Genomic DNA, 27,992 nt, shown 5'->3' with positions numbered 1-27,992 from the left:
GAAAACGGTTATTCGGGGAACTGTCATTCGCGGAAACGACATTCGAGAAAAGTAGCACAATCGTTTGATAAATAATATAGACAAATCATATGAGACAAAATATAGATATTATAAGCAACATATAAAACGGAAAGAACTTACCAATATAATAAATAAATTGCTCGACATACACAATACGCTAATCAACATTGATCCTGATTGCTTCGCTCGTTCCCGCAAGAGCAGACGACGCAACTAAAGGACCAAATACTACTCTTCACTTGATATACATTAGTTAAGGTCATAAAGCAAACAAAATTTAATTGGTTTCCTGCAAGGCCTTGAGTTGCAGCTTACCTACGTGAAACAATATATATATTCAGGGCGTTGATACAGATAAAAAAATAACGATTCAATTCATTAATGTGGATTAAGATTAAATTACTGCAGGATATTGATAAATCTTGGAATTTTGAATTAATGTCATACAGGGCGTTAAGATGTACCTGATCTTCATAGGATAAGGTAAAATTACTCCAGGGCGTTGATATTACTCAGAATGCATGCACATTTCAGCATGCAATAATTTAACTAAAAAGCGTAAATATGATCTACATGAAACAAGATCAATTACTATACAGCTTGAGAATTTCGATTGATGCCACACAGGGCATTAAGATGCACCTGATTAATGTGGAATAAGGTCAAATTACTCTAAGGCATTGATACAGCTTCGAATTTTCGATTCATGCCCTACAGATCATTAAGTTGAACCTGAACGACATAGAATAAAGTCAAATTACTCCAAGGCGGTAATACAGTTTGGAATATTCAATTGATGTCCTAAAGGGCGTAAAGATGCACCAGACCTACATAAGATAAGCTTGAATTATACCAGGGTGTTGAAAAGGCTAGAATTTCCAATTGATGCCATAGACGACCTTAAGATGTACCTAATGTATGTGAGAAAGGAAAAAAATGATTGAAAGGAATGAAAGGAAGGGCATTGATGTATCTTGACAATTTCCTTGACATCCATCAGAGAGTTAAGATGCACTTGATCGTCATAGGATAAAGTCAAATTACTCCAGGGCGTTGATACTGCTAAGACAATTCAATTGATTTTCAACAGGACGTGAATATGCTACAGATCGCGCAAAGCTCAATATAGATTCATGTTATACAAAGCGTTCAGATGTTTCTAAACTACGTGAAATAAGGCCAAATTACTCCAGGGCGTTGCTAAAGCTTGGAATTTTTAACTGATGTCCTACAGGGCGTTGAGATGTACCTGATCTACATAGAATGAGGTCAAATTACTCCAGGGCGTTGATACAGCTTGGAATTTTCAATGGAAGCAGACCATTAAGTTGTACCTGATCTACGTAAGGCAAGATCTCATTGAACAAGGTCAAAAGACAAGGAAAAAAGATATCGAACAGGGCGTTAATATAAAGTTGATTTAAAGGACACGATTCCAAATTACTCCAGGACGTTGATACAGCATGGAATATTCAATTGATGTCCTACAGGGCATTAATATGCAACAGATCTAAGATTTACGTGAAACAAGGTCAAATTACTCCAGGGCGTCAATACAGATTGGAATTTTTATTCGACACAGGACATTGAGGTGCACCTGATCTACGTAAGACAAGGTCAAATTAGTGGAGGGCGTTTATACATCTTGATATTTGTCCCTCAGGGCGTTAAAATGCAACTTATTTACATGGAACAAGGTCAAATCACTCCAGGGCGTTATTAAATCTTGGAATATTCGATTGATGTCCTACAGAGCGTAAAGATGCACTTGGTCTACGTAAAATGAGGTCACAATACGACATTTTCAATTGATGTCCTACAGGGCGTTGAGATGTATTTGATCGATATGGGATTAGGTCAAATTACTCCAGGGCGTTGATAGAGCTTGAAGTTTCTATCGACGTCATACAGGGCGTCAAGATGCACTTGATCTACATGGGATGAAGTCAAATTAATCCAGAGTGTCTATGCAGCTGGAAATTTTTAAATAATGTCCTACAGGGCGTTAAGATGCAGTTGATCTGTATGAGACAAGTTCAAAATACTCTAGGGCATCGATATAAATTGGAGATTTCAATCGATGCAAGACTTAGAGGTGCATCAGATCTATGGAAGACAAGGTCAAATTAGTCAAGGGCATTTATTCAAATGTCAAGAAGTCCCTCAGGGCGTTGAGATGCATCTGATTTACATGGCATGAGTCCAAATTACTCCAGGGCGTTGATAATGCTTGGGACATTCAAGTGATGTGGGGCGTAAAGATGCACTTGGTCTACATAAGGTGAGGTCAAGTTACTCCAAGGCGTTGATAAAGCTTGAATGTCATACAGGGCGTTAGGATGCTACGGATCTATATGGGACAAATTACTCCAAGGCGTTGATACTGCTTGGAGTTTACAATTTTTGATTCGAGGTCAAATTACTATAGGGCGTTGATAAAGCCTGGAATTCTCAATCGATATTCTATAGGTCAATAGATATGGTGAAATTATTCTAAGGCGTTGATACAGCTCGTAAATTTCGATTAATTTTCTACAGGGCGGTATTATGGCCTTGTTATATATATGAAATTCTATGCAAATAGGTTTAAATTACTCCAGAGCGTTGGTAGGTACAGGTTGGAAATATCGGTTGATATCTTATGGGGCGTTGGATTGTTGTTGATTTCGCACATTATTTTTTATGTTTTCTGGTGAAAAATTCTAAAAAAATATCTGGGAAAAGCTTCTAAGTCGTCGACTAAGCGCGACTAAGCAGGACGACAGGGCTGGGTACTGCTATATTCTACAACTTTGGTGAATATACCACAGTTGTATTTCTTCTCGTTTTCTTATTGTCTTCTTCTTCTTCTTCTTCCTGACGTAATTGGGACGTTACGAAGAAAATTTTAATTTAAAATCATGCCGTATTAAAAGTCATAAATGATAATATGTTGCAAGAGTTGAGAGGCATTCAATTTATTTATCTTGAGTCTTTGATTTATGTATAGCAGTAATTATTACAGTAATTAAAGTCGTTTTGAAAACAGTCATAGTAACTATGTAAAAAAAAATACAATTGCGATTGCTACTCACATCAGATCCAGTGATCTCACTGACAAATCGCACAGAAGCGTTCGGAATTGCACGAAGAAGCGTAAGAATTATTGAAAAAGTTTTGAAAATTATGCTTTTTAACAAATATAGTACACTCTACAAAATCTAAACAGGTGTTGATTATTTCATGCTGAATCGCGGCGGCCATGACTTTTGTGTGTTTTATAAAAAAGATGACTAATTAATGTGTTTTAATTGCAAATCACCCGTCATTGAAAATAGTTTTAAAATTATATATAAACATAATATATTCACCAAATTTCACTCAAATACTCTTTAAGGGGTGTAGAGCCATGGTGTGACAGGTAGGTTCATTTTCAAGTGCATCTTTGCGAGTTATTTGGCCTGTAATACGGCATGATTTTAAATTAATATCTCCTACAATAAGAAAACCAGAAGAAACGCAACTGTGGTATATTCACCAAAGTTGTAGAATATAATAGTACCAAAAACTTTGTAGAACATAGTAGGCTGCTAAAATTTGTAAATAAATGACTTATGAGTGAAAAAATGATTTTCTTCATTTTTTTATATAAAAAGTCAATTACAGTGATACCTTCATGAGTCGATGTTCCATGACTCGATATCGACTCATGGAATCATACTAAAAACAAAATTTCATGATTACTATGATGGTCCCTAGATATAGCTTTCCAAAGGATTGCTGTTCCATGACTCGATATTTCCATGAGTCGATGGTCCCTTCAATGGAGGTTTTACTGTATCTCAGAAAGTATAAGAGATAGAGAAAAAGTTTGTTCTACAAAGTTTTTTGTATTGAAATATGCTACAACTTTGCTGAATATACCAACTTGCTATCTATTAACATAAAAAAGTTGGCTTATAGGACACTATTGCGATTAGTGCAGAAAAAAAATCCCTTTCGTACGAATTGTAGTACAACTAATTTCGAGACACTTCTGGGAAGCAACCTATACTGTAAAACCACAAAATGACGTCGAAAAGTTCATGTCCGCGTAAACTTGCTATCTGGACCACTGTGCACTGTGAGGTGGTTCTTCGGAATGCTTACTTCTTCTTTAGGGTGAAATAGCTAATGTTGAAAATAGTATTGAATTGGGCAATCAATATGATGTATTAAATCAAAACAGTTTAGGTTCTGAAGAAATCCATCTATCGCGATCTAGGTTTCCGAAACTTCAGATTGGAACATCATGTGAACATCAAGATTCCCTTTTAATTACGGAAACTTGGATTCTTCTCACAACTTTGTGAACAGTTTTAGCATTTATATAAGTTTATGCTATTTGAAATTCCTTCAAAAATCCAGACATATAAAGCTGTATCCCAGGTTTCGTTAGTAAATGCTTAAGTATTTCTCCAACAGAAAAGTTTCGATGTATTTCACAATCCGTTACTCTTCAATTGTTCAGCTAAAACAATTAAATCGATCCAAGTAACTTTAACGCAATCGAATATACCGAATTCATTAAAAAAAAAAAAGTTCCATCAGCAAGTATAGAAGTAACAAGTAGTGATGAACTTGGTCATTCCGAAATCACCTACCAAAAACAATCGAGTTCTGTTCATTGCTCCGCCTTGTAATGTCCCTTGGCTTTGAAATATAAGCGAGCTAATTTTAAATTTAAATTTTAAATTTAAAATACAATACGTCAAATTTTCAGACGTGCATCTAGGCTCTCTAAATCTCTAGCTACAATTCACCCTATATTTTCACCACATCTCACAAACAACAGAAAATTAACAGGATTTTCAATTATTATTCTTATAATTTGCTTGATCTAAGTCTAGTTTTGCACTTGGCGAGATCGCCACTAAACTTTTGATTTATCGAAAATTTCTCATTCAGATGTCTTTAGAGGATTCGTATTGTGAGATCTAGTAATAGGTGAGAATCAAGCAAGCTACCTGAAACTGACAGAAGATGCAAGTCTTGCATAGGAATATTTCTTCCACATTTACTTTATATAGTGTGTGAAATTTATTGATACTTTCAAAATATGAGTATGTATCAACGTAATGTTTCTAAAGTTTAATTGTTTTTTATTGCAATTTCAGAGAAAACTTTCCGTTTTGCGGTCCAACGAAAAGCTACCGCAGCTGTCACATCACTGATTTGTACTGGTAAATCATCAGTAGGCTTCAATGATACCTTGGATACCGTCTTGATGATTGTTGTTTGTTGCTATTTTCCACACCGTTTTCTCTTTCAAGCATACTATGATTGAACTGTTTGCTTCAATGATAGAATGATTTCGAAGCCTGCGGTAGAACTTTGACAGCTGCGGTAGAACTCGGCGGCTACCGCAAACCGGAAAATTTTCATAATAACCGTAATATTATAAAATTAACTATGATACCTTGTCATTTTATCTTACCATAACCGTATCAACTGACCCCGGAGTACCTTTTATCTTTCCATAACCCTATCAACTGGCCCCGGAGTACCTTTTATCAGTTCTCAGAGCTCATGCGAGCAGCAAAAGCAAGCTTTGCCCTGAGAATGTTTTCTTATTTTCTATTCTCTTACACAAAAAGACATAACGCACGAGAGTATATTGATTGATGTTCAAATTACTTTGAATAGGGATGAAGTTGTATATTTTTTCTTATTGACAAGTAAATTATGACAAATTGGTAGAATTGACGTAAATCTTCACGTTTAAAAGTTCCTTTTGTTGTTTCTGTTCAAAAAATCATTCGCTGATTACCGTGTGATGATACGGAATTTCTTGTATTGGACGTGTATAAGAGTAGTACATATGTAATAGATAAGCCATTTACGCTAGCTGTAATAAGAAGAAATATTTTCATAAATCACACTACTCAATATTTTCCCACACACTTAAATTATTTTACGGATTCCTGTATAATCTCAACAGCTGAACAGTTCGGTGAAATAAATTAACGGAGTACGGTAAATTTTTACAGTATTCGGTGAAAAATCACCGGAATCCGTAAAATTTCACTGTTGAGATTACGGTGAATTTCACGGTATGAGCTTAGTGTGCACCAATTTAACCAAGCAAAGAGACATCATCTTAGAACCAAACTACTTTTGAAATCGGACAAAAAACAAAACTTTATATAATCTGGATTTACAAACAAATATCATTTTATTAAAAATCTCAGTAGAACTGTCGTCTATAAACTACCACTAACTTAAACTCAAACAGTCATTCTTACTCGTACTCTACGTAACACTGTCGTCTCAGACCAGTTGGAGAAAATTGCACAACCCCTTAGCATTAGCAGTGCGATCCGCCGTTCAATTCTCTCGCTCTGCAGCCACTTTGCCTTAATGTCTACGATTATCTCATTCAGCGCCGCAGCTAAAGCGCAATGTATTCCATCCACATGGATAGTCAATGCGCGAGATACGATTTATATGGAGTCTTCATTTCATCACGTCCCCCGCGTTCAGGAAGTTCACAGTTGTTTTGCACTTATTTACAAATCATCATCGTTTCATTTTTCATCATCATCGTGATTTATCCTTGGCAAATAACGGCACGAGAGATGAGCGATTGTTCTTATCCTCAATTCGGATGATCCTCGTCGGTCGTTGGGTTCACGGACCCCACTGGGACGTTGTTGTTGTTCAGTTCGTCTTCCTCAGATAAGGTTTGCGTTCCAACAGTGGCAGATTCTGCCTGGGTAGCGTACGAAATGAGCTTGATAAAGACCACTTCAATGGCACAGAACATAAACAGAAACATAAACACTCCAATATTCGCCTGAGGTTGCACTTTTAGCTGCTGTCTGCCTACTATTCCTCCAATCGCAGGAGGCGGTTCCACCAGAACGGTTAAAGTCTCCACCAAGAAGGCCGAGAGAATCATGATGACTCTTTGATTTTTACAGCTTAGCACATTCTTTTGCGATAGTCCAGCCTGCTACGATAGATACCGTAATAGTTGCGCACGATCGTGATGCAATAGTCTTCAACTTGCACTAAGTAACTGTTGCAACGGTTCACTTCACGTTATGGCAAGGCACCACCGATTTTAGTATACAGCACCCCACATTAGGACACTACTTGCAGTTCTGCTAGGTGCACTGTCTACACTAGCAAGCGTGTGGGGCTAGACACAAGACATTCGGCTCGTCTTGTGCTCGCTCAGCAAACGATTGCGTCCTCTTCTCAACACTCAACGAAGACGACGGTGGCGATTCAACCGCGTAAAAAAACGGTGACGACGCCGCTCAGTCCAGAAAAGGCACGACCCGATCGCACTGCCACTGCTACTGCCGCTACCTTCCTGCTTAACATGTATAATGATATGCTGCCCCACCTTTGAGCCGTTTGGACTCGCTCTCTCGCGTGCGCGATCGACCGCAATCGGGTTGCCAACGATGAATGGATCGAGCTCTGCTCACCACGAAGACCGGTCTGGTAACCCGAATGCAATGCTGTTGTGTTGTGCTGTATGCGACGCAACGCTTTATGAGACGAACAGACTGGTTTCCTCCACTCCAGGCCTACTATTACGACTGCACTCTGGCTCGATCGACACACGTAAAGAAACCTCCACTCAAAATTGAGTGCGATCGGAGTGATTTTATGTTATAAAGCGAACAAATCTCAAACTAAGAAGGTATCACTTTGTTCAATTTCGTGTAGAGTTTATAGTCGATATAAAATAGTAAAGGCTACTCACGAAGATCTACATCAACAATGAGTTGAAACTCTAAATCATGGATTTGAAGAGTCAATACTTTTTTATGCATCTTTACCATTGGTTAGAGAATGTCCCTCTATGCTGAAAAAACTGAGTCATCGTTACTCAGCGACTGAGTAAATAACTCTTACCGTGCAGGTCTGAATCCAGAGAGAATCAGCTGTGAGCTCTGCATGGCATGCGGAAAACACTGACAAAGGGCGATGCGGCTGTGGATCACTCGATAAGTGTGGGCTTCGGAATTAAATAAGCCATCTCTCAGTTGGCAAGCCGATTGATCTTTGCTTCTCTAGGTTACGCGGACTTATCTTGGGGAGGTGTCAACAAGAAAGATTAAATTTTCGGGTTTATCAATTAAAATGATAATGCATCCATTTATTTATCAGAAAAAAATGAAATTGTTCTTGTGCGATCATATTACTTGTAGTTTTCTTGCACATATTACAAAGTGTGAGATCAACTATTTAACTGGGATCTAGATCCCATGAACACTTTGTAGAACCATACTTACCATGGGTTAACATTGATTAAGCGGCTTTCACATCGTTATAATCCATTAAGCTGCTACATTGAGTCAGAAGAGCTTTTCAAACAATCAAACAGTTCTATGTCACCGTTGGCCGTTTATCGCCGTTTTTTATATCGTTTCAGCATGTTATGTGTCTCTTGGGCAAAAAAATACATTGAACCGATTTCCATCGCACCTCAAAGCTACGCTCGTAATCCTAGAGCAGGCTTGATGCAGTGCAACCTGATGCGGAATGCTTATAATGTCCCTCGGCACATACCGCTCACTTGCCAATGGTTTTATTTGAGTTCGTTCCGCAGCACTTAAAAAGAATGATCATATCGACCACTAGCTTCATTGATAGGTATGTGCAAGATAAAAATACAAATATGTTTACCACTGATTATTAAGTAATTTGTGTAAATTTCCGCTATTTCTCGTGCACATGAAGGGAATGCCACCGATAGCGTAAAATTTTGCATATAACGCGCCTTGACTAGACAAACAAATGTTCAAAAGACACCAAAACGCTATCTTATATTTTTCAAGTCACGAATTTATTCCAGTTAATTTCGTTCCGTGAACCGTGCATTGTTACATCGCAATGATGTTTTTTTTTTTTTCAATACAAAGTGTTCTTTTGAATTGTGCCGCTCATTCCGCAAACGCCTTTTATCTTTTGTTTAATTTCTTTATCAATATAATTCCAAACATTCACAGCAAAAATTTATGAATATTAAACAACACGCAATTTGGACATCGACGGAAAATTGTGGCAGGCATTTGAAAATTACAAGTGTTAGCCAACAGCTGAAGCAAATATGACCATCTGTCAACCAATCAGGGCCCTTCCAACTATATTTCAGTTAAATCCGCTAGAAATTTACATGAATCTGCCACAAAACAAACCCAGCCACGCTCAACAATCACGCGACCGAGAGAATGCTCCGCATTGTTGACTGCTCTTTCAATCACTTCTCGATGAGACCGCCAACCGTCGAAGCGATTCTATGATACACTCATTTGACGCAGAACATTTTCAACTTTTGTTAGCCATTTGCCAAGGTGGTGAGACAGCCAAAAGAGCTCGGGCGTGCTGCTGTTGCTCCAGAGGTCACGAGTTCATATCTGGTCTAGATCTTTTTTTATATATATTCTTGTTTGGAAGCTTTTTAGAGCTCACTTTCGAAACCAGCAGCAATGTAATTTTAAGATCGCACATAATTTTCTATCATATATGATGGAGTCCTTTTGTTACATTCGACTCGCTATAATTTTACAGGTTTCGTTCGTACTGTGTTACATTTATTTCTTATTTCTAGGTGTTCTGTGTTAGTCAACACTATCATTTGGTAAAACAAATTTGAGATTTTATAAACATTTTGTATCGAATTTAGGAACTTCTATTATGTAGCTATCTCCATGTGCAGTAAAATTTTGAATATTCAACTGAGTATTTGCTAAAACACGTCATAATTTTACTACATAAGAAATGCTTCCGGAAAACCGGATTATCACCGGTAGACGGTGGTCATAAATCATCTCCATGGGAGCACCCCAAAACTAGATTAGATGCATAAGCTATGTGTAAGCTTCATAAATACCTAATACCAAATACTGTCATTTCATAAATTTAAAGTTAATGTCAATAAAAGATTTAAGGGTGTCGCTAAAGCCAATATCAGCTTTCATGGTGCTAGCATAGTTTTTTTTATACCTTTGTTACTATACCCAAGCAGAAGCAAGTTGCTAGTGAATACCAAACAAAGATATCCGATAGGGGAAGTGGTGGTAAAATGAACAGGGGTGGTAAGATGAACACCTTGCCTTTTATCAAGAAAAAAACAATTTTGATGATTTTTTATCACGCACCGACGATTTATAGCATATATCTGAGTGTTTGAGTTGATACGTAGGTCAATTGAAGTGAAAATATCAACGAAAACCAAGATTTTAGAAAACCACGTTTGAAAATTAGAACTGACGTAACTTTTGAGCTCAAATCTGACACCTTTAGAATTCTTTTCGAATGAGTTACAATCATTAATCGATATATTTTCGGTAGGGCATCAAAAATTTTCAGAAATATTTGTTTTGCTCAAGTTTTTTGCATGATGTTCATTTTACCACCAACAGCTGTTCATTTTACCCACATAGTGCAGGTAAAATGAACATTTACATCGTTTTTTGCTAGCGACAAAAATATGTGAAAATTCAGCTATTTTAGTCTGAATTCGTGTCGCTGCTATACATAACATCCCTGTTTTTGATGTTATGGGATAGAACCTGGGAGGGAGGCACCGATATATAAAACAACGTTTTTTTGAACTGCAAGATAACTCCAGCTTGCCAACAACAATCAAGGCAGGCTTGGGGAAAATCGTTAGTTTTCTTTTGTTGTGTACCTTCGATGTTTCCTGACAAACATGGAAAAAGGGCCACAGTTTTCTATGCACAAAATATTCATTTTCATTGGAAAAAGTAAAACGATGCGTTTTTCAATGTTCAATATTCATTAAGATTAAAAGGTGCTCACGTGACATTACTTGCATAATGTGCATGAATTGATTTTCATTTGGTTTTTGTCACTTTGCTTTTTTCATGTTAGTCCAATGTTTAAGATCTGGGCTCACAGTGACAGTTCGTGACAGCGGAGTCCCGGCTCACTATGACGCACAGAAATTTTGTATCGGTTTCTCCCTCCCAGGATAGAACTATACAAATTCCTCATTCTTCTATCAGATACAAGATGATTTCCCTAAGGTGTTCATTTTACCACCTCTTCCCCTACCAGATTACTTCCAATACTTACAACCTGAATTTGGTGTGGAAGAGGACAAATTCCTAAAATAATATCTTATGCATATTGAATTAACACCAAACTGATAATTATGTAAGGGATTGTAATATCTAAATCAGTGATGCATTTTAAACTGAACGCGAGCCAAAAGTGAACTGAACGTGTTCTAATTTTGCACGTAAACGCAGTCAACATTGAACTCTCGTACAAGATTCTGACGGCGCCCGTTCACTTTAAAATGCACTTTGAAGCACGGCACTAAAAAACACGTCTTTAAACTATAATGAGTCCATATCACGCACCATGTATGGAACCTTAAATGTCCCTTGACAGCTTCAGTAAATCTTTCTGTTTTTAAATTTGCTTTAGTCCGCCATGAAACAATTTTCCTTTCGCGTTCACTTTTCAGCTCTTCTGAGTTCAAATTTTTGAACTGTATATGTTCAAGCCTACTTGATCCCCGTTCAAAAATTTGAACTGGAACGCAGAATGAACGCGTTCAAATGCAACACTGACCTAAATAATACATAATGTATTCTCACATAAAAGTAAAAAATTATAATAGTAGTTCAATACCCCAAGCAGTCCTCAAAAGCTGTTCAATACCTCAATGAGGTATATTTAATGGTTTTAAACATTTTTCAATTCATAGTAATAATAAATCCATCAATCCGTCTTATAGTAATCGTAGTGAAAATAATTGCTTTTAGGCGCTGCATCAAATACTTTAATACATGATGGAAACAGGAAGGATCCTTCTTCTTTTTCGGCATTACGTCCCCACTGGGACAGAGCCTGCTTTCTCAGCTTAGTGTTCTTATGAGCACTTCCACAGTTATTAACTGAGAGCTTACTATGCCAATGATCATTTTTGCATGTGTATATCGTGTGGCAGGTACGAAGATACTCTATGCCCTGGGAAGTCAAGAAAATTTCCAACCCGAAAAGATCCTCGACCAGTGGGATTCGAACCCACGACCCTCAGCTTGGTCTTGCTGAATAGCTGCGCGTTTACCGCTACGGCTATATGGGCCACAGGAAGGATGTAACATTAAAAACAACAGAAACGAAGAACTAAAGGGCGAACACGAAATTATTGCGACACTGAAAATGTCATGCCAATTTCCTTATAATGTTTAGAATCAAACCAAAATTTTAGGGTAGTATTATACATAGATTTACTTCGAAAATCGAAAGAAAGTTAATTGATGGAGCCTTGAGTGTAAAATTGAACGCATTTTCGCTTGATGCCCTCCATCAAAGTTTTTACTGTGTCATCCGGTACCAGTTTCTCAGTTTTTTTTTTTTTTCATTTTCTTAACATGTCCTTCTGGTCTTTGACTGTCTTCTTGCTCTTCCGAAGTTCCCGCTTCATTATTGCCCAGTACTGCTCCACCGGCCTCATACCACTCCAGGACACTTTTAAAATAGTGGCATGATGCCAAATCTGGCCAAAATAGCGGAGTTTCATCATGCCGCTGCAAGAACGGCAAAAGGCGCTTCTCGAGGCACTCAGCTTTGTAGATCTCTCCATTTACTGTGCCCTTTGTCACGAAAGGCTCACTCCTCGGTCCACAAGAGCAGATGGCCTGCCAAATGGGATATTTGGAGGCGAACTTCTACATCTTCTTTTTCTTAAATTTGTCGTCCACATCCGGTGAAATACTCCAAACCCGGAATTTGCTTAAAATCGCCTTTTATATACGTTTCGTCGTCCATCACACAGCAGCCATATTTTGTCAGCATCTTCTCGTAGAGCTTCCGTGCCCGAGTTTTAGCCGTCGATTTTTGTCGCTCATCGCGGTTTGGGAAGTTCTGTACCTTGTATGTATGTAGTCCAGCGCTCTTCTTCGCATTCTGGACGTAGCTCTGCGACATGCCGATCTTTTTAGCCAAATCACGGCTTAAGACGTTGGGATTTGCTTTAATCATCGGCTTCACCTTTCCCCCGTCTTTTTGTTCTCCGGTCCTGGTTTTCTTCCAGCTCCTTTGCCGTGGTCCAACGTCAACCGCTCCTGGGACCGCTTCAACACTCTGGAGATGGTTGAATGGTGAATGTTCAACATTTTTCCCAATTGCCGGTGCGACAGGTCAGGAAATTCCAGGTGTTTTGAAAGAATTTGTTCTCACCTCCATTTTCGTTGAATCGGAAAACACAAGTTCGAGTTTGACAGCATGTAAACAATACACATCAATGAGAAAGTGTGCAACATTTGGTTGTTTTCTACCAAATGGTAGAAAAGTTATGCCCTGTTGAATGTGTCACAATAATTTCGTGTTCGCCCTTAATTTGAAAGTATGTATCACGTTAATACAATGTTAGTTTGTTGGATTAATTTTTACTATGCGTTTTTTGCGCAGTCAAGGATAAACGATCAATTGGAGAGCTAGTTTCATGCATTTATTTCAAATATGTGAGATATGTTTGACTGCACATTTTATCGTTACAACGGTTGGACGGTAAATTTGATTTTTCCACAAATTATGAATGGTTCGTCACTGTGACTGTCGGCATAAACTTTTATTAATAAATTATTTACGTTTTAATTTTTTTTAACTTTTATTTTTATAATTAAAAAAAACTTTGAATAGTTCGACACTATAAGCGAAGACTTGCAAATTGTTCACTTCATTCAACAAACTTTGAATGGTTCGCCACTGTAAGTGTCGGCATAAAAGTGACGATCTATGATGGTTCAGCCAATCAAGTTTTTTTTTATTTTCATTTGACTAAAATATGACAAAACAGCTTTCGTCCTGGCAGTTGTAGGAATGTTGCGTTTAGATATTTGTTCAACAAACTTTGAATGATTCGACACTTCAAGTGTCTACATTTTTTTTTTAATTGGAGATTTTCCATATCATGTGAAAATATTAATTATATTAATAAACATATTTTTAAAACTCAAACAATTGTTTTCATGGTCTAATCGATTATCAAAGCGAATCATTTAACCCAAGATCCTCCCCAATAATCCCTCCCAGTAACCTTTGTGGAGATGCAGAGGTATACACGGTCTCCAAAAGCCGTTATTGCCTTTGTTTAAATAGGGGTACTGAATTATACATACCAAAGAGGACTATGGTTCGACTGGTATTTAACTTTTAGTTTAGTTGATTCTTTGTGCAATGTCAATCGCGGAATAGCATTGATCATTGTGTTATCAGTCTAAGCTAAGCTGAAATATTAAAACTCGAGCAGTGCGCATCGTACCTTCGTGCTGTGCGTACACGAATTCTCTCTGCTCTTGGAAGTTTTCTTAAAAACTACCTAAAGCAATAAATCAGTACTTTTCAGTGCTACATAAACAGTACTTTTCAGTGCTAAAATTAAAAACGGTACTTTTCAGTGCTACTAAAACAGTACTTTTCAGTACTATTTTTTCTACTATTGATCTCTTTACGATCCTTGTTTGGACCCGTGCCTTCGATTTTTCGTTGGACCCGTTGGCGAAAGCTAGCGGTGGTAATCCTTCTTGGACACCGTCTTGGGAAAAAACCTTTCGAAGGTCACGTCTTCTTTCGTTTATTAATTAAACATGGTATCAACAACAAACAAAAGGAAGGGTGAATCTCTGAATTCACTACTTCCTTCCAAAAAAGTGGGTTTTAAAACTGTCACTACACGTGGCAAGAATGGAAGAAAGGACGCTTCCCCGGAATGCGAAGTTTCTTCCAAGGGTGAAATGAATAATTGTATCGAAATGAGCAATCAGTTCGATGCTCTAGACAAATTTTCCGAACACCAAATCGAAGCAGCCTCTAGCCCAGGCTCTTTGAATCAAGTGAGGAAGCAAAGAGTGCCGCCTATCGTGGTCAGTTGTTCCGAATTTGGGGGATTTAGGCAGGAGATCTTGAACTCCATTAGGGGAATCAAGGTTTCCTTCCAAATCGCAAAGAAAGGAGACTGTCGCGTTTTGCCGGAAACTCTTAAAGATCGTGAGCTTCTTCTCAAACATCTTGAAGAGAAGAAGCACAAATTTTTTACTTATGACGACAAAACTGAACGTTTGTTCAAAGTTGTCTTGAAAGGTCTCTCAAGTGACTATAAATCACCTGAAGAGATCAAAAATGGAATAAATGATTTACTTGGATTTTCCCCAGTCCAAGTAATCATTATGAAAAAGAGAACCCAATCTGGCATTGTTCGGAAAGGGCTTTCTCAAGAATTTTATTTAGTTCACTTTAACAAAAAAGAACTAAATAATATTAAAGCTTTAGAAAAAGCAAAACTTTTGTTTGATGTCCGTGTGACATGGGAACATTTCCAGAAACCTGGAGGAAATTACCAGAACCCCACTCAGTGCCGTCGGTGCCAAAAGTGGGGTCATGGTACAAAAAATTGTCGCATGGATGCTAAATGCATGATTTGCGGAGGTTCTTCTGACGCCAAAGACGTCTGTCCAGTGAAGGAAGATACCACCAAATTCATATGTTGTAATTGCGGGGCTAACCATAAGTCCAATTTTTGGAATTGTCCTTCACGCAAAAAGGTCATTGAGGCTCGTGCCAGGCAGATGAAAGATAATATCCGTTACGATAACGGTCTTTTCCGGAATTTGCCTGGTAGAGTATCGAACAATGCTCATTTTTCAGTTAACGATCGCTTGATCATGAATCATACCCATCAGGAAGATCATAATCATGCTCATTCACAAACTAATTTTATTCCGTCGGGTAGCCGTTCGAATCTTTCTATTTCGAATGTATCTACCCACGGTAAATCCTTTGCCGATATCGTAGCAGGAAATTCGAACTCCTCCCCTGTTCGATCCATGGGTATCCATTCTACTTGTTTCAAATCAAATGGAAAAAAACCCTACCGCCACAGGTAACTCCGCTTCTTCGTCTACCGGAAATTTTCAATGGGAAATCACATGAAATGTCTGCCTCTGATTTTAATTTTCTAACTGAACAATTGAATCTAATGATTGATGCAATGTTCAAAGCCACCACTATGACTGAAGCAGTCCAAGTAGGTGTAAAATTTACAAATCAAATTGTTATTGGATTACGTTTTTCTAATGGATCCAAATAATAATTTAAATATTTTAAATTGGAATGCTCGATCTCTGAATGGTAAAGAGGACGAGCTGTTTAATTTTCTTACGGTTAATAACGTGCATATAGCAGTTATTACCGAAACGTATTTAAAACCTGGATCTAAACTCAAAAGAGATCCTAACTTTTTTGTTTATCGTAATGATCGACTTGATGGGGCATGTGGGGGAGTTGCAATCATCATTCATAGGCGTATAAAACATCAACTGTTTTCATCATTTGAAACTAAAGTTTTTGAAACTTTAGGTATTTCTGTTGAAACACAGTTTGGTAAATATACTTTCATAGCTGCCTATTTGCCTTTTCAATGCTCTGGGCAGCAAGTTAATTTGCTCCAAACTGACTTGCGTAAATTGACTCGCAATAAGTCAAAATTTTTTGTCATTGGTGACTTTAATGCCAAACATCGGTCATGGAATAATTCTCAAAGTAATTCCAACGGCAGAATTTTATTTGATGAGTGCTCTTCAGGATATTTCTCAATTCAATACCCTGATAGCCCCACATGTTTTTCCTCTTCTAGAAATCCATCTACGATTGATTTGGTCTTAACCGACTCTAGTCATCTTTGTAGCCAAATGATTACTCATGCTGATTTGGATTCTGATCATGTCCCTGTTACATTTCAAATATCCCAAGAAGCGATTCTCAATCCTATAAACTCCACTTTCAATTATTTACGAGCCGACTGGAATATATATAAAACGTATGTTGACTCCAATCTTGATGTTAACATTTCTTTAGAAACTAAACTTGATTTTGACAATGCTCTTGAAACTTTAACAAATTCCATTGTTGAAGCCCGGAGCATTGCAATTCCAAAATGTGAAGTAAAATTTGAATCCGTGATTATAGACGATGATCTTAAACTCTTGATCCGTCTTAAAAACGTGAGGAGAAGGCAATTTCAACGCACTCGCGATCCTGTTATGAAAATTATATGGCAGGATTTGCAGAAGGAAATCAAGAAACGTTTTGCTCAATTAAGAAACAAAAATTTTGAAAATAAAATTTCTCAATTGGACCCTGGCTCTAAGCCCTTTTGGAAATTATCGAAAATCTTGAAAAAACCTCAGAAGCCAATACCGGCATTGAAAGAGGAAAACAAATTATTACTAACTAATTGCGAAAAAGCTCAAAAACTTGCTATGCAGTTTGAAAGTGCGCACAATTTTAATTTAGGACTTACTAGTCCAATTGAAAATGAAGTTACTCAGGAGTTCGAAAATATTCTCAATCAAGAGAACGTTTTCGAAAATGCCTGGGAGACTGATTTGGAAGAAGTGAGAACTATTATTAAAAAATTCAAAAACATGAAAGCTCCTGGCGATGATGGAATTTTCTACATCCTCATCAAGAAACTTCCAGAAAGTAGCTTATCATTTTTAGTTGATATATTTAACAAATGTTTTCAATTAGCATATTTTCCTGACAAATGGAAAAATGCTAAGGTTGTTCCAATTTTAAAACCAGACAAAAATCCTGCAGAAGCTTCTAGCTATCGTCCAATCAGTTTGCTTTCCTCCATCAGTAAACTTTTTGAAAAGGTTATTTTGAACAGAATGATGGCCCACATCAACGAAAATTCAATTTTTGCCAATGAACAGTTCGGATTCCGCCATGGACATTCGACCACTCATCAACTTTTACGTGTAACAAATTTGATCCGTTCCAACAAATCTGAAGGCTATTCTACTGGTCTTGCTCTTCTAGACATAGAAAAAGCATTCGACAGTGTTTGGCATGAAGGTTTGATTGTAAAATTAAAAAACTTTAATTTTCCAACATACATTGTTAGAATAATTCAAAGTTATCTGTCAAATCGTACACTTCAGGTTAATTATCAAAACTCCAGATCTGAAAGACTTCCTGTAAGAGCTGGTGTTCCTCAAGGCAGCATTTTGGGACCAATATTATACAATATTTTCACATCTGACTTACCTGAGTTACCTCAGGGATGTCAAAAATCTTTATTTGCGGATGACACAGGCCTCTCCGCCAAAGGACGAAGCCTGCGTGTCATCTGTAGTCGATTGCAAAAAAGTTTGGATATTTTTTCTTCATACTTGCAAAAATGGAAGATTTCTCCTAATGCTTCCAAATCTCAACTAATAATATTCCCACATAAACCAAAAGCTCTTTATTTGAAACCTTCAAGTAGACATGTTGTCACGATGAGAGGGGTTCCAATAAATTGGTCAGATGAAGTTAAGTATCTAGGGCTCATGCTAGATAAGAATTTAACTTTCAAAAATCACATTGAGGGCATTCAAGCCAAATGTAATAAATATGTAAAATGTCTCTTTCCCCTTATTAATAGAAAATCAAAACTTTGTCTTAAAAACAAGCTGATGATATTCAAACAAATTTTCAGGCCAGCCATGTTGTATGCTGTACCAATATGGACTAGCTGTTGTAATACCAGGAAGAAAGCTCTGCAGAGAATTCAAAATAAAATTTTGAAAATGATTCTGAGGCTTCCTCCCTGGTATAGTACCAATGAGTTACATAGAATATCCAATGTTGAAACATTGGAACAAATGTCAAATACAATCATTAATAATTTCAGGCAAAAATCGTTACAATCTTCTATTGCCACGATCAATGCGTTATATGTTTAGGTTAAGTTAGGTTAAGTATATTAAAAACGTTTTTTTCTCTTATAAGCAGGTGAAATCAACTCACCTGTAAAAAAACTGAACTGCTACGGCAAATGAAATGTAATATGTTGTTAACAAAATGTTAATAAAATCTTAAATTTGTTTTACCAAATTAGGATGATAGTGTTGTCAAATAACACAGAACACCTAGATATAAGAAATGAATGTAATGTTTGGAATGATACTAATAAAGAAATTATAAAAAAAAAAAAATAATAAAAAAAAAAAAACTCGAAAGTTTCGATTTTTCACCGATAGAACAAGTGTAGAACTAGCCCTCGTGCGTTAAAATACACTCAAATAAAGTTTAAAAAAAAAAAAAAAAAACCGATAGAACATTTTAGGGCAAAGATTTTCTGAAAAATTAGATCATAGGTTCAAGTTTTATTATATTTTGTGGTTCTTAGTATGCAAGTGCCCTTCCAGTTGAGGTAAACACGCGTATCTGTCAAAGGATACAAACTCTAGTGGAATTAATTGGTATAGTACTAAATTCGGCTTTTCATTTATTTATTAAACATTGGTTGTTCTTACTAGCTGTGCTGCAAAATAATTGTTCGGATTGTAATTGATAAATTCTCACACAGTGTTTATTCTCTTATTCTAATCGATGGTTGTTCTATAGAATTATACTTTATTCACATTAGGGCAATTAATTTCACTAAACAGCTATATTACTCCCTTTAACATTGGTTGTACATGACTCACTGATTGGTTGGGATTGTAATTGCTTTTTTCTCAGCTATTTTTCTTTCATCTATAGCTATTCTTTCCTTGCCGTGCGGTTAGCGGCGTCAGTCGGTTAAGGCGTATCGTGCCACGGGTGTGGGTTCGATTCCCGCTCCAGTCGCAGCCTTTGGCTGAAGACGGTGTAAATTGTCTATTAAAAAACTATTCTGCAACCATACCTAACGATGCCTCAAGCATTTTCATTCGCCTTCTTTTTTTCTTGTGACAAAATGATAAGGAGTTGTGAAACGGGCGCTTTGAGAGTACGCGTGAATCGGTATTTAGAAACATATTATGGGTTCCAAGTGTATGGTTGTGGTCAATTCAAAGTAATGGGTCATACGGGATAATGGATCATTCAGGGTGATGTCATAAAGTCGATAATTGTAATTTGTCTTAACACGCAAACTTGATAAAGGATATTGAACCTTTCCATACAATATAATAATGATAAGCTGGCTGCCGACCATAGTATGTAGGACTTTTTCGTAGTAATTATCATATAGAATTTTGAAAATCTATATACTGACAAATTTCTTCCAAAACATTTCAAATTTCGAGAGGATGTATCAATTTACAAACACTAAGATTCAAAAATTAAAAAAAAAAACATTTTGTCTTATGTTTTCTAGCAAAAATAAATTTGGCTTAGGGAGGAAATATAATTGAAAAAGCTATCCGTTCACCGCAACCATCATTTAAACTTTCGTGTATTGTTTAGTCATCTAACATAAATTCAGATTTATTGTTTTACGCAATTTAAGCTTCAGTGTATATTTTTGGCCAAGGTGTACTCATAGTTGTCTCTTTATGATTTCTAGAATCAGGTTCTAGAAACAACGTTGGTAGAATACCTATATTATCCAACGCGATTATTGATACCAACTAGCATTCGAATTCGTATATTTTAGTGCGAAATATCAATCAAAAGATTTGATCTAGTTCTAAGGTAATCTATGGTGAAATTGAACAATTGATTCTGTCTCATGAGCTATGCCAACCTAAAGGATTACGAAACAGATGTGTTTAGAACCTCAGTATCAATGCTGGTTTTACATAGCGTTTACCCAGATAATTTGAACATTTATTGAAAACTACTTTCAATTGCAAATATTTCTATCAGCAAAAAGATTAATCTACCACAACTAATGCAAAACGCATTTTTTGCAATGGAATGGCTATAGAAGTACTTTTAGAACAATTAGCTTTTTAGTGGGGAGGTAATGCGAACAAGACGAAAAAAAAAATATGAAAAACAGCAAAACGTTAAAAATATGTGCAACTAAATTAATTGTCATAAACTACAGTCGACTATCCCTACACAGTATTTCTTATCTCGATATTGAATTAGAGAAAATTTATTTTCATGGCTACCTCAATGCTCCCTTGGATCGCAATTGCACTGGTTTTGTGTTCAAAACTCGAAGTATCTTCCTAACTCGATGGTGCCTTCAATATTCAGTTTTGGAGAGTTGACTGTTGTTTTAAACAAAACACATTGCTGATAAAATCGGTAAAGTTCCTCCTTCTATTTAGTCACCTTTCTGACCTGTGAAAGTTGAAACACAAGAACAACTGATTAAGCTACGGAAGTAACAATGAAAACCCGGTGGAATGTTTACTATCCTAGTAGGCTGTAAGAAATAGTGATAACGTAAACCTACGTCTAGTGATGGTTTTGTCGTCAAACGGAAACACCTATTCCCGAAAAACTGGTCCACCAATCTAACTATAGGTAGCTGGTCGAAACAAGAACATGCTGTGCATTCTCGTCTGCAACGGGCTGTTGCATTTGTGAAGGGACCGTCATTCAAATAATTTACGCGTAGTTTCCAATTTCACGCGAACGGCTGCACTACTCCGATGCCTACATTTAGATATTCGTTTAGCCGTGTAATAATGGAGGCCTTCTGTGAAGCGTTGGTCAATATTCATTAGGCAAATCGTGCTAAACACAAAGCTCAATGAATATTTTACAGGGCAACACTGCTGAGCAGAACTCCCCATGGGTAATATCGCCGGTGACGGTGATATTTTAAGATTCGCTTTCTCGAATCGAAATGATAGCAAATGTACTGTCGACGGTAGTAGGCCGACACTTGCGAAACCATGGTAGCATGCTAACAATTTCGGTCATATTAAATAATTAATGTATCACGTTTTTCCGATTTCGGTTACTAAAGCAGGCTGTGTGGTTTGAATCAAATCGAAACTTTCGAAACATAGCCGTGAACTAACTCACCGTTGGATTGATTGATGGACTCATAGCATTCGTTTTTTCTCTTCTTTATTTTTCAGCAAACTCAGCCAACGGCGTCGCTCGGAAGTCAGGAAACCAGATGTTGTATGCTACATGTGTAACGCCAACATTGAAGTCGAGGACACCAACAGGTATAAGTTACGAAAATTATTCAATTTTGTTATCTATGACAATCTCAATTTTGGCACATATTAAAAATTGTACAACAAAATGCTGTTAAATGCTGATCAACTGATCAGCAAAATTTTAAATGACCAAATTGAGCGATAAATTCCTCTTCGTTTGGATAACTATAGTCAAACCTCCGTGAGTCGATATCTGAAGGGACAGTCGATGGTCGATGGCAATATCGAGTCATAGAACAGAAAAGCTTTGGAAAGCTGGTTCCATGAGTCGATATCGAGTCATAGAGGTTTCACTGTATTCTGATTCGGTTTTCTATTTCCGACAGTTTCGCAACATGCCGCGGTTGCGAGCGACTGGTGTGTCGCAACGAGGAGAAACAGTGCTGCGAGTGGATCCCGGCGATAGGCATCTGGGAATGTCAAAACTGTCATTCGAGCCGAGTGATTCAACAGAAAGCAGGCGAGTGGTTGCTCAATCAGCTGACCAGCCGGCTGCAGAATCCCGGTCCAGTCAACTTGAGCAACGAGGGCCTACTTGGATTGAGTACTACCGGTAAGTTTCGATAGAGTTTTAGATACGGTTTCATATGTCTTATGGTCGTATAAAATGTTCTAATCCTTGTTTCTGCACGGTTCCAATAAAACGGCCTATTATATAAGTCGAACCGTTCAATATGACTCGACTGGAGTAGGTTCAAACGAAAAAAATACGCTCGACACGGCTCTGACACTTGAGTTTTTCTACAGTTGTCAATTTATGTTTAGTTTACTGCCGTGAATCGCAAGTCAGTCCCATCTGCATTTTAGTCAAAATTGAGTTGAGCTCACTTTTCAACATATCTTCCAATGCTCTTTCAGCTGCACTGATGAGATAATATGATTTGTTCGGAAGAAATAAGAAAAAACCAGAGGCGTCACGTGGCCTAATTATCAACCTGTGCACTTCTGAATAAGTGTCATTTTATTTTTGCCATCATTAGGTATACCAGTACTTCCCAAAATGTTTGCTGCGGCGCCCTGGTGCGCCGTAGAACTTTTCCAGGGGCGCCGCGAGTTGATCCATACAAAACTTGAAATAAGCTTATAATCTAGTACGTGCTCAATATTTTAGATATAAAAAAATGTTGAAACAATTGTAATCAGGTGAAAGTTTACCTAACAACATTCAAATTATGTGATGACATCGAAGCTGACCCCTTCAGAGTTGTACTCATTGGCTCTTATTGAACATATAAATCGTTTTTCTGATAATATTGGCTTCATTATTTGCCTAAAAAAACCTTTTTATAGGGCTAAGCTGTACCAGTAAGAAGGATAGTGGATTTAATTTTGTAATTTTGAAAACATCACTATTTTTTTTTTTTAATGTCGACCAAATATCATTTTTCAGGTAGGTTTTGTGGAACAATGCATTTTCGTCAGGTTGAAGAACCATATTTTATATTTTTCTTATGAAAGACTACCACTTTGATTGATACTTTTGAACGATTATATCCATATATCACATTATCTACTGATTTTTAAATAAAATATTATTTCACCTTTTCAATTATCAATAATAAAAAAAATAGAGCTGCATGTCAAAAAGTAGTACAAAACCCCTTAAATTTTTAAAAATTATGTTCTTTTAAAAGAAAATATAAAATGTGGCGATGAAACTGACGTAAAATGACGCTTAGTTTATTAATTGTGATGCATAAATTTAAATTAAGGTACAGTGGGGGAAGTGTATCAGTGGGGTAAGTGGATCATTTGTCTATATTAAGCATAAATACTTGAATATGTTGAATGTTTTCGCACCATTGCTTCGTTTCAGGTTATATTCTTATGTCCACACTAATACTATTGCAACACTGGTAATACACGTACACTAACACAAGCAAACTTGTTAACTGCAAAAATCAATTAATTTCAAAATTGTTTTCTATTAATCAAAAATCCATTGTATCTCTGTCTAAAATCGAATACTATTAGTTTTTTCGACACATGGTGAGCATTTCAGATCTAATTGAGTGAATGACAATGAAAAATATGCGTTTTTGATAAATAAATACAGATATATTGGACATGGTACACTTTCCCCTACTTTTTAATGGGATGGGGTAAGTGGATCAAGCATTATTATCGCATATTAGCAGACTACTTATGCGAATATGAATAAATTTGAATATCCTCAAATGTTGTTTTCCTTTAACTTTTTTCATTCCTAGCTTAAATTTGTCAAAGTTGCATAGAAAATTTGAATTAATCCTCCTAAAAGTATTTTTAGTCTTTCTCGTATAAAAAAATATTAAAGAATGAATATTGCAAAATTTAAACAAAACTTTTCATGGTTTATCTAAGCTGAATTGCAAAAAAAACATAATAAACAAATTTTCCAATTGAAAGCATATTCTTGTACCTCATTTGGCGATATTAATTGTTCTAGATAGATGGTACAATTATATTCATTAATAGAATAAAAAGATTTCAGTTTGTTAAACAGAAGTAAATGTAACTAATATTTTTAAACTTCAAGTGTTTTTCGAAAACATCATTAGGAATAATCCTAAAATACGTCTGTATAACTTATGAGAATAAAATAGATGAATATTATCCAAATTATTCTAGTTACAATATTTTTTTAGTGTGAATTAATGTTTAAATATTTGTCATAATATTTTGATTAAATAAATATACTTTTTGATGTCAAAAGTATCAAAATGTAACATAACTAGCACTAATAACAAGAACGAGAGTAATATCATTCTTACTATTCATAATTACACCTCATTTGTTTTGAGAATAGATTTTTTTTAATGGTGATCCACTTACCCCACCATGGTGGGACAAGTGGATCATTTGGCGCAAATTTTCAAGTCCCTCATACTCAATACATAACAATCAGAAAAATCAAAATAATTCACGATTTGAAGTACATTAGTCCTTCATATGTCATCCACAGAAAAAAGTTTGAATTACATTATTAACGTAAGCTGTACATAACGATAAAGTTGACCATTGATTTTTCTGTATCCACTTACCCCACGGTACCTTAAATTTAATGTTTCCAATAATGTTGAAAGTGAGGATTAATCGAAGCCACACCTCTAGTTTTCCAGAGCACAAAACTGGAACACCAGATATCCGGATATCCGTTTAAGCTGAAAACATGATCGATTGGTCAATCGTTGGTGGAACCGATCGATCAAATTTTTAGCGTCAATTTATACATTCTTCCGAAAATATCATTCAAAACTCAACATTCAAAATTTAATTTGTTCTGTGATTTCAAAGATAACTTGAATTCTGAGAAAAGCAAGCTAGCAATCATGTAGAAATTTTGTTTTCAGTGGTACTTTTTACCTCTAAGTATTTGTGATGTTTTTCTTGTAATAATGCTTAAAACAATACGATTTAGAAGAATTCTTAAATAAATATCTTGAATTTATAAATAATATGGTGCGCCGTGTCATTCCCAGAAAATTGTTTAGGGCGCCACGAATATAAAAAGTTTGGGAACCTCTGAGGTATACCTTGAATTCAAACTATTTTTAAGTCAGTAAAAATGTATTTGAACACAAAGGTTAGTAATCACTGGTACCTTCGTGTTCAAATATAATTGTCTTCTAGTCTTTCAGATGATTCAAAACGTTTAAGATGACATCTGCAGATGCAATGGTGGATGTTTGAAGCTATCAAACATATTATTCTTTTTTATGAGAAATGTAGCAAAATTTTGAAATTGAAAATATTCTATAAATACAGACACTTTACTCTTTTGTTATTAAGCTTATTAATCAAACATATTTCAGTATTTTTTTTAGGATTATCATTACGTAATAGTAATAATCGCGGTTTTTCAACCACACCCCCCCCCCTCCCCCCATGGTAAGATTTTTTGTATGGAAATGCAAAAAAAATTGTATGGCGCGTAAGAAATCTCACACCACCCCCTCCCCCCATAAACCCTTATATAATTAATGGACCACCCCTTAGTAAAAGATCGGTTCCATCATGCACGCATCATGAAAAATTGCTTTTAAAACACAGCTTAAGCATGAAGATGCTGGCGATTACGGAGGGTGCGATCGCAGTTTTGAGTTAATTTTCTGGTTGGCATCTGATTGACCATCGTAAGTACCACCGCGCTAATACTGTATTTAAAAAGCGAGGTTTTTACCAGTAAACAAAAACAACATCGTGAATACTGAGTGTCAACTTGAATACCGTCAGCCGCCTGAAAAACCACGCCTGCACTTCCAACTACAAGCGTGGTGATGCTATAAGCGCGAAGGTCAAAAGGGAGCAAGCAAAATGGATCAGATTCTCTCTCATGGATTGATTTCTCTCCTGTCTCCTCATCCACACGCTCGCACTGATCGATGCAGCAAAACTGTGCACCGCACAATGCACAATGGTCCAGATAGCAAGTTTAGGCGGACATGAACTTTTCGACGTCATTTTGTGGTTTTAGAGTATAGGTTGCTTCCCAGAAGTGTCTCGAAATTAGTTGTACTACAATTCGTACGAAAGGGATTTTTTCTCTGCACTAATCGCAATAGTGTCCTATACGCCAACTTTTTTAAGTTAATAGATAGCAAGTTGGTATGTTCAGCAAAGTTGTAGCATATTTTAATACAAAAAACTTTGTAGAACAAATTTTTCTCTATCTCTTATACTTTCTGAGTTAATTGACTTTATATATGAAAAAATGAAGAAAATCATTTTTTCACTCATAAGTCATTTACTTACAAATTTAAGCAGCCTACTATGTTCTACAAAGTTTTTGGTACTGCTATATTCTACAACTTTGGTGAATATACCACAGTTGTATTTCTTCTTGTTTTCTTATTGTCTTCTTCTTCTTCTTCCTGACGTAACGTCCCAAAGAAGATTTTAATTTAAAATCATGCCGTATTAAAAGCCATAAATGGTAATATGTTGCAAGAGTTGAGAGGCATTCAATTTATTTATCTTGAGTCTTTGATTTATGTATAGCAGTAATTATTACAGTAGTTAAAGTCGTATTGAAATCAGTCATAGTAACCATGTCAAAAAAATACAATTGCGATTGCTGCTCACATCCAGTGATCTCACTGACAAATCGACGAATCGCACAGAAGCATTCGGAACTGCACGAAGAAGCGCAAGAATTATTGAAAAAATTTTGAAAGTTATGCTTTTTAACAAATATAGTACAGTCTACAAAATCAAACAGGTGTTGATTATTTCATGCTGAATCGCGGCGGCCATGACTTTTGTGTGTTTTTTTAAAAAATATGACTAATTAATGTGTTTTAATTGCAAATCACCCGTCATTGAAAATAGTCTTAAAAATATATATATAAACATAATATAATCACCAAATTTCACTCAAATACTCTTTAAGGGGTGTAGAGCCACGTTGTGACAGGTAGGTTCATTTTCAAGTGCATCTTTGCGAGTTATTTGGCCTGTAATACGGTATGATTTTAAATTAATATCTCCTACAATAAGAAAACTTGAAGAAACACAACTGTGGTATATTCACCGAAGTTATAGAATATAATAGTACCAAAAACTTTGTAGAACATAGTAGGCTGCTTAAATTTGGAAATAAATGACTTATGAGTGGAAAAATGATTTTCCTCATTTTTTTATATGAAAAGTCAATTATCTCAGAAAGTATAAGATATAGAGAAAAAGTTTGTTCTACAAAGTTTTTTGTATTGAAATATGCTACAACTTTGCTGAATATACCAACTTGCTATCTATTAACATAAAAAAGTTGGCGTATAGGACACTATTGCGATTAGTGCAGAGAAAAAATCCCTTTCGTACGAATTGTAGTACAACTAATTTCGAGACACTTCTGGGAAGTAACCTATACTCTAAAACCACAAAATGACGTCGAAAAGTTCATGTCCGCCTAAACTTGCTATCTGGACCACTGTGCAATGGTCGGAAAAAAGTGAAGTTTGGCCAAAACTATTTTTATCGCCTTAATCGATGAAATATGTAATCTGAATATGTTATTTGGCGTTTTTGTTGTTTCACAAGGGGTTATTCACAAATTACGTAACTTTAAAAAAAAAAAATTTTTATATT

At 36.2% G+C, this 27,992-nt stretch overlaps 1 protein-coding gene across 13 annotated transcripts in view; it reads left to right on the top strand.

Moving 5' to 3' along the window:
• The window catches only part of LOC5566116, a 212,565-nt gene that overhangs the window by 82,921 nt on the left and 101,652 nt on the right, over positions 1-27,992 (top strand). For all 13 annotated transcript variants that reach the window (XM_021839730.1, XM_021839715.1, XM_021839714.1 and 10 more), the window contains 2 exons: positions 21,837-21,929; positions 22,250-22,476. In XM_021839730.1, coding sequence (XP_021695422.1) covers positions 21,837-21,929; positions 22,250-22,476 — 320 coding nt within the window. The remainder of the gene's footprint in view (positions 1-21,836; positions 21,930-22,249; positions 22,477-27,992) is intronic.

This window comes from Aedes aegypti, chromosome 2, assembly GCF_002204515.2.
Source record: "Aedes aegypti strain LVP_AGWG chromosome 2, AaegL5.0 Primary Assembly, whole genome shotgun sequence".
In the NCBI taxonomy this organism is placed as follows: domain Eukaryota; kingdom Metazoa; phylum Arthropoda; class Insecta; order Diptera; family Culicidae; genus Aedes; species Aedes aegypti.
Note: the sequence above shows the minus strand (reverse complement) of the source record. Positions and strands in the feature narration are given on the sequence as shown.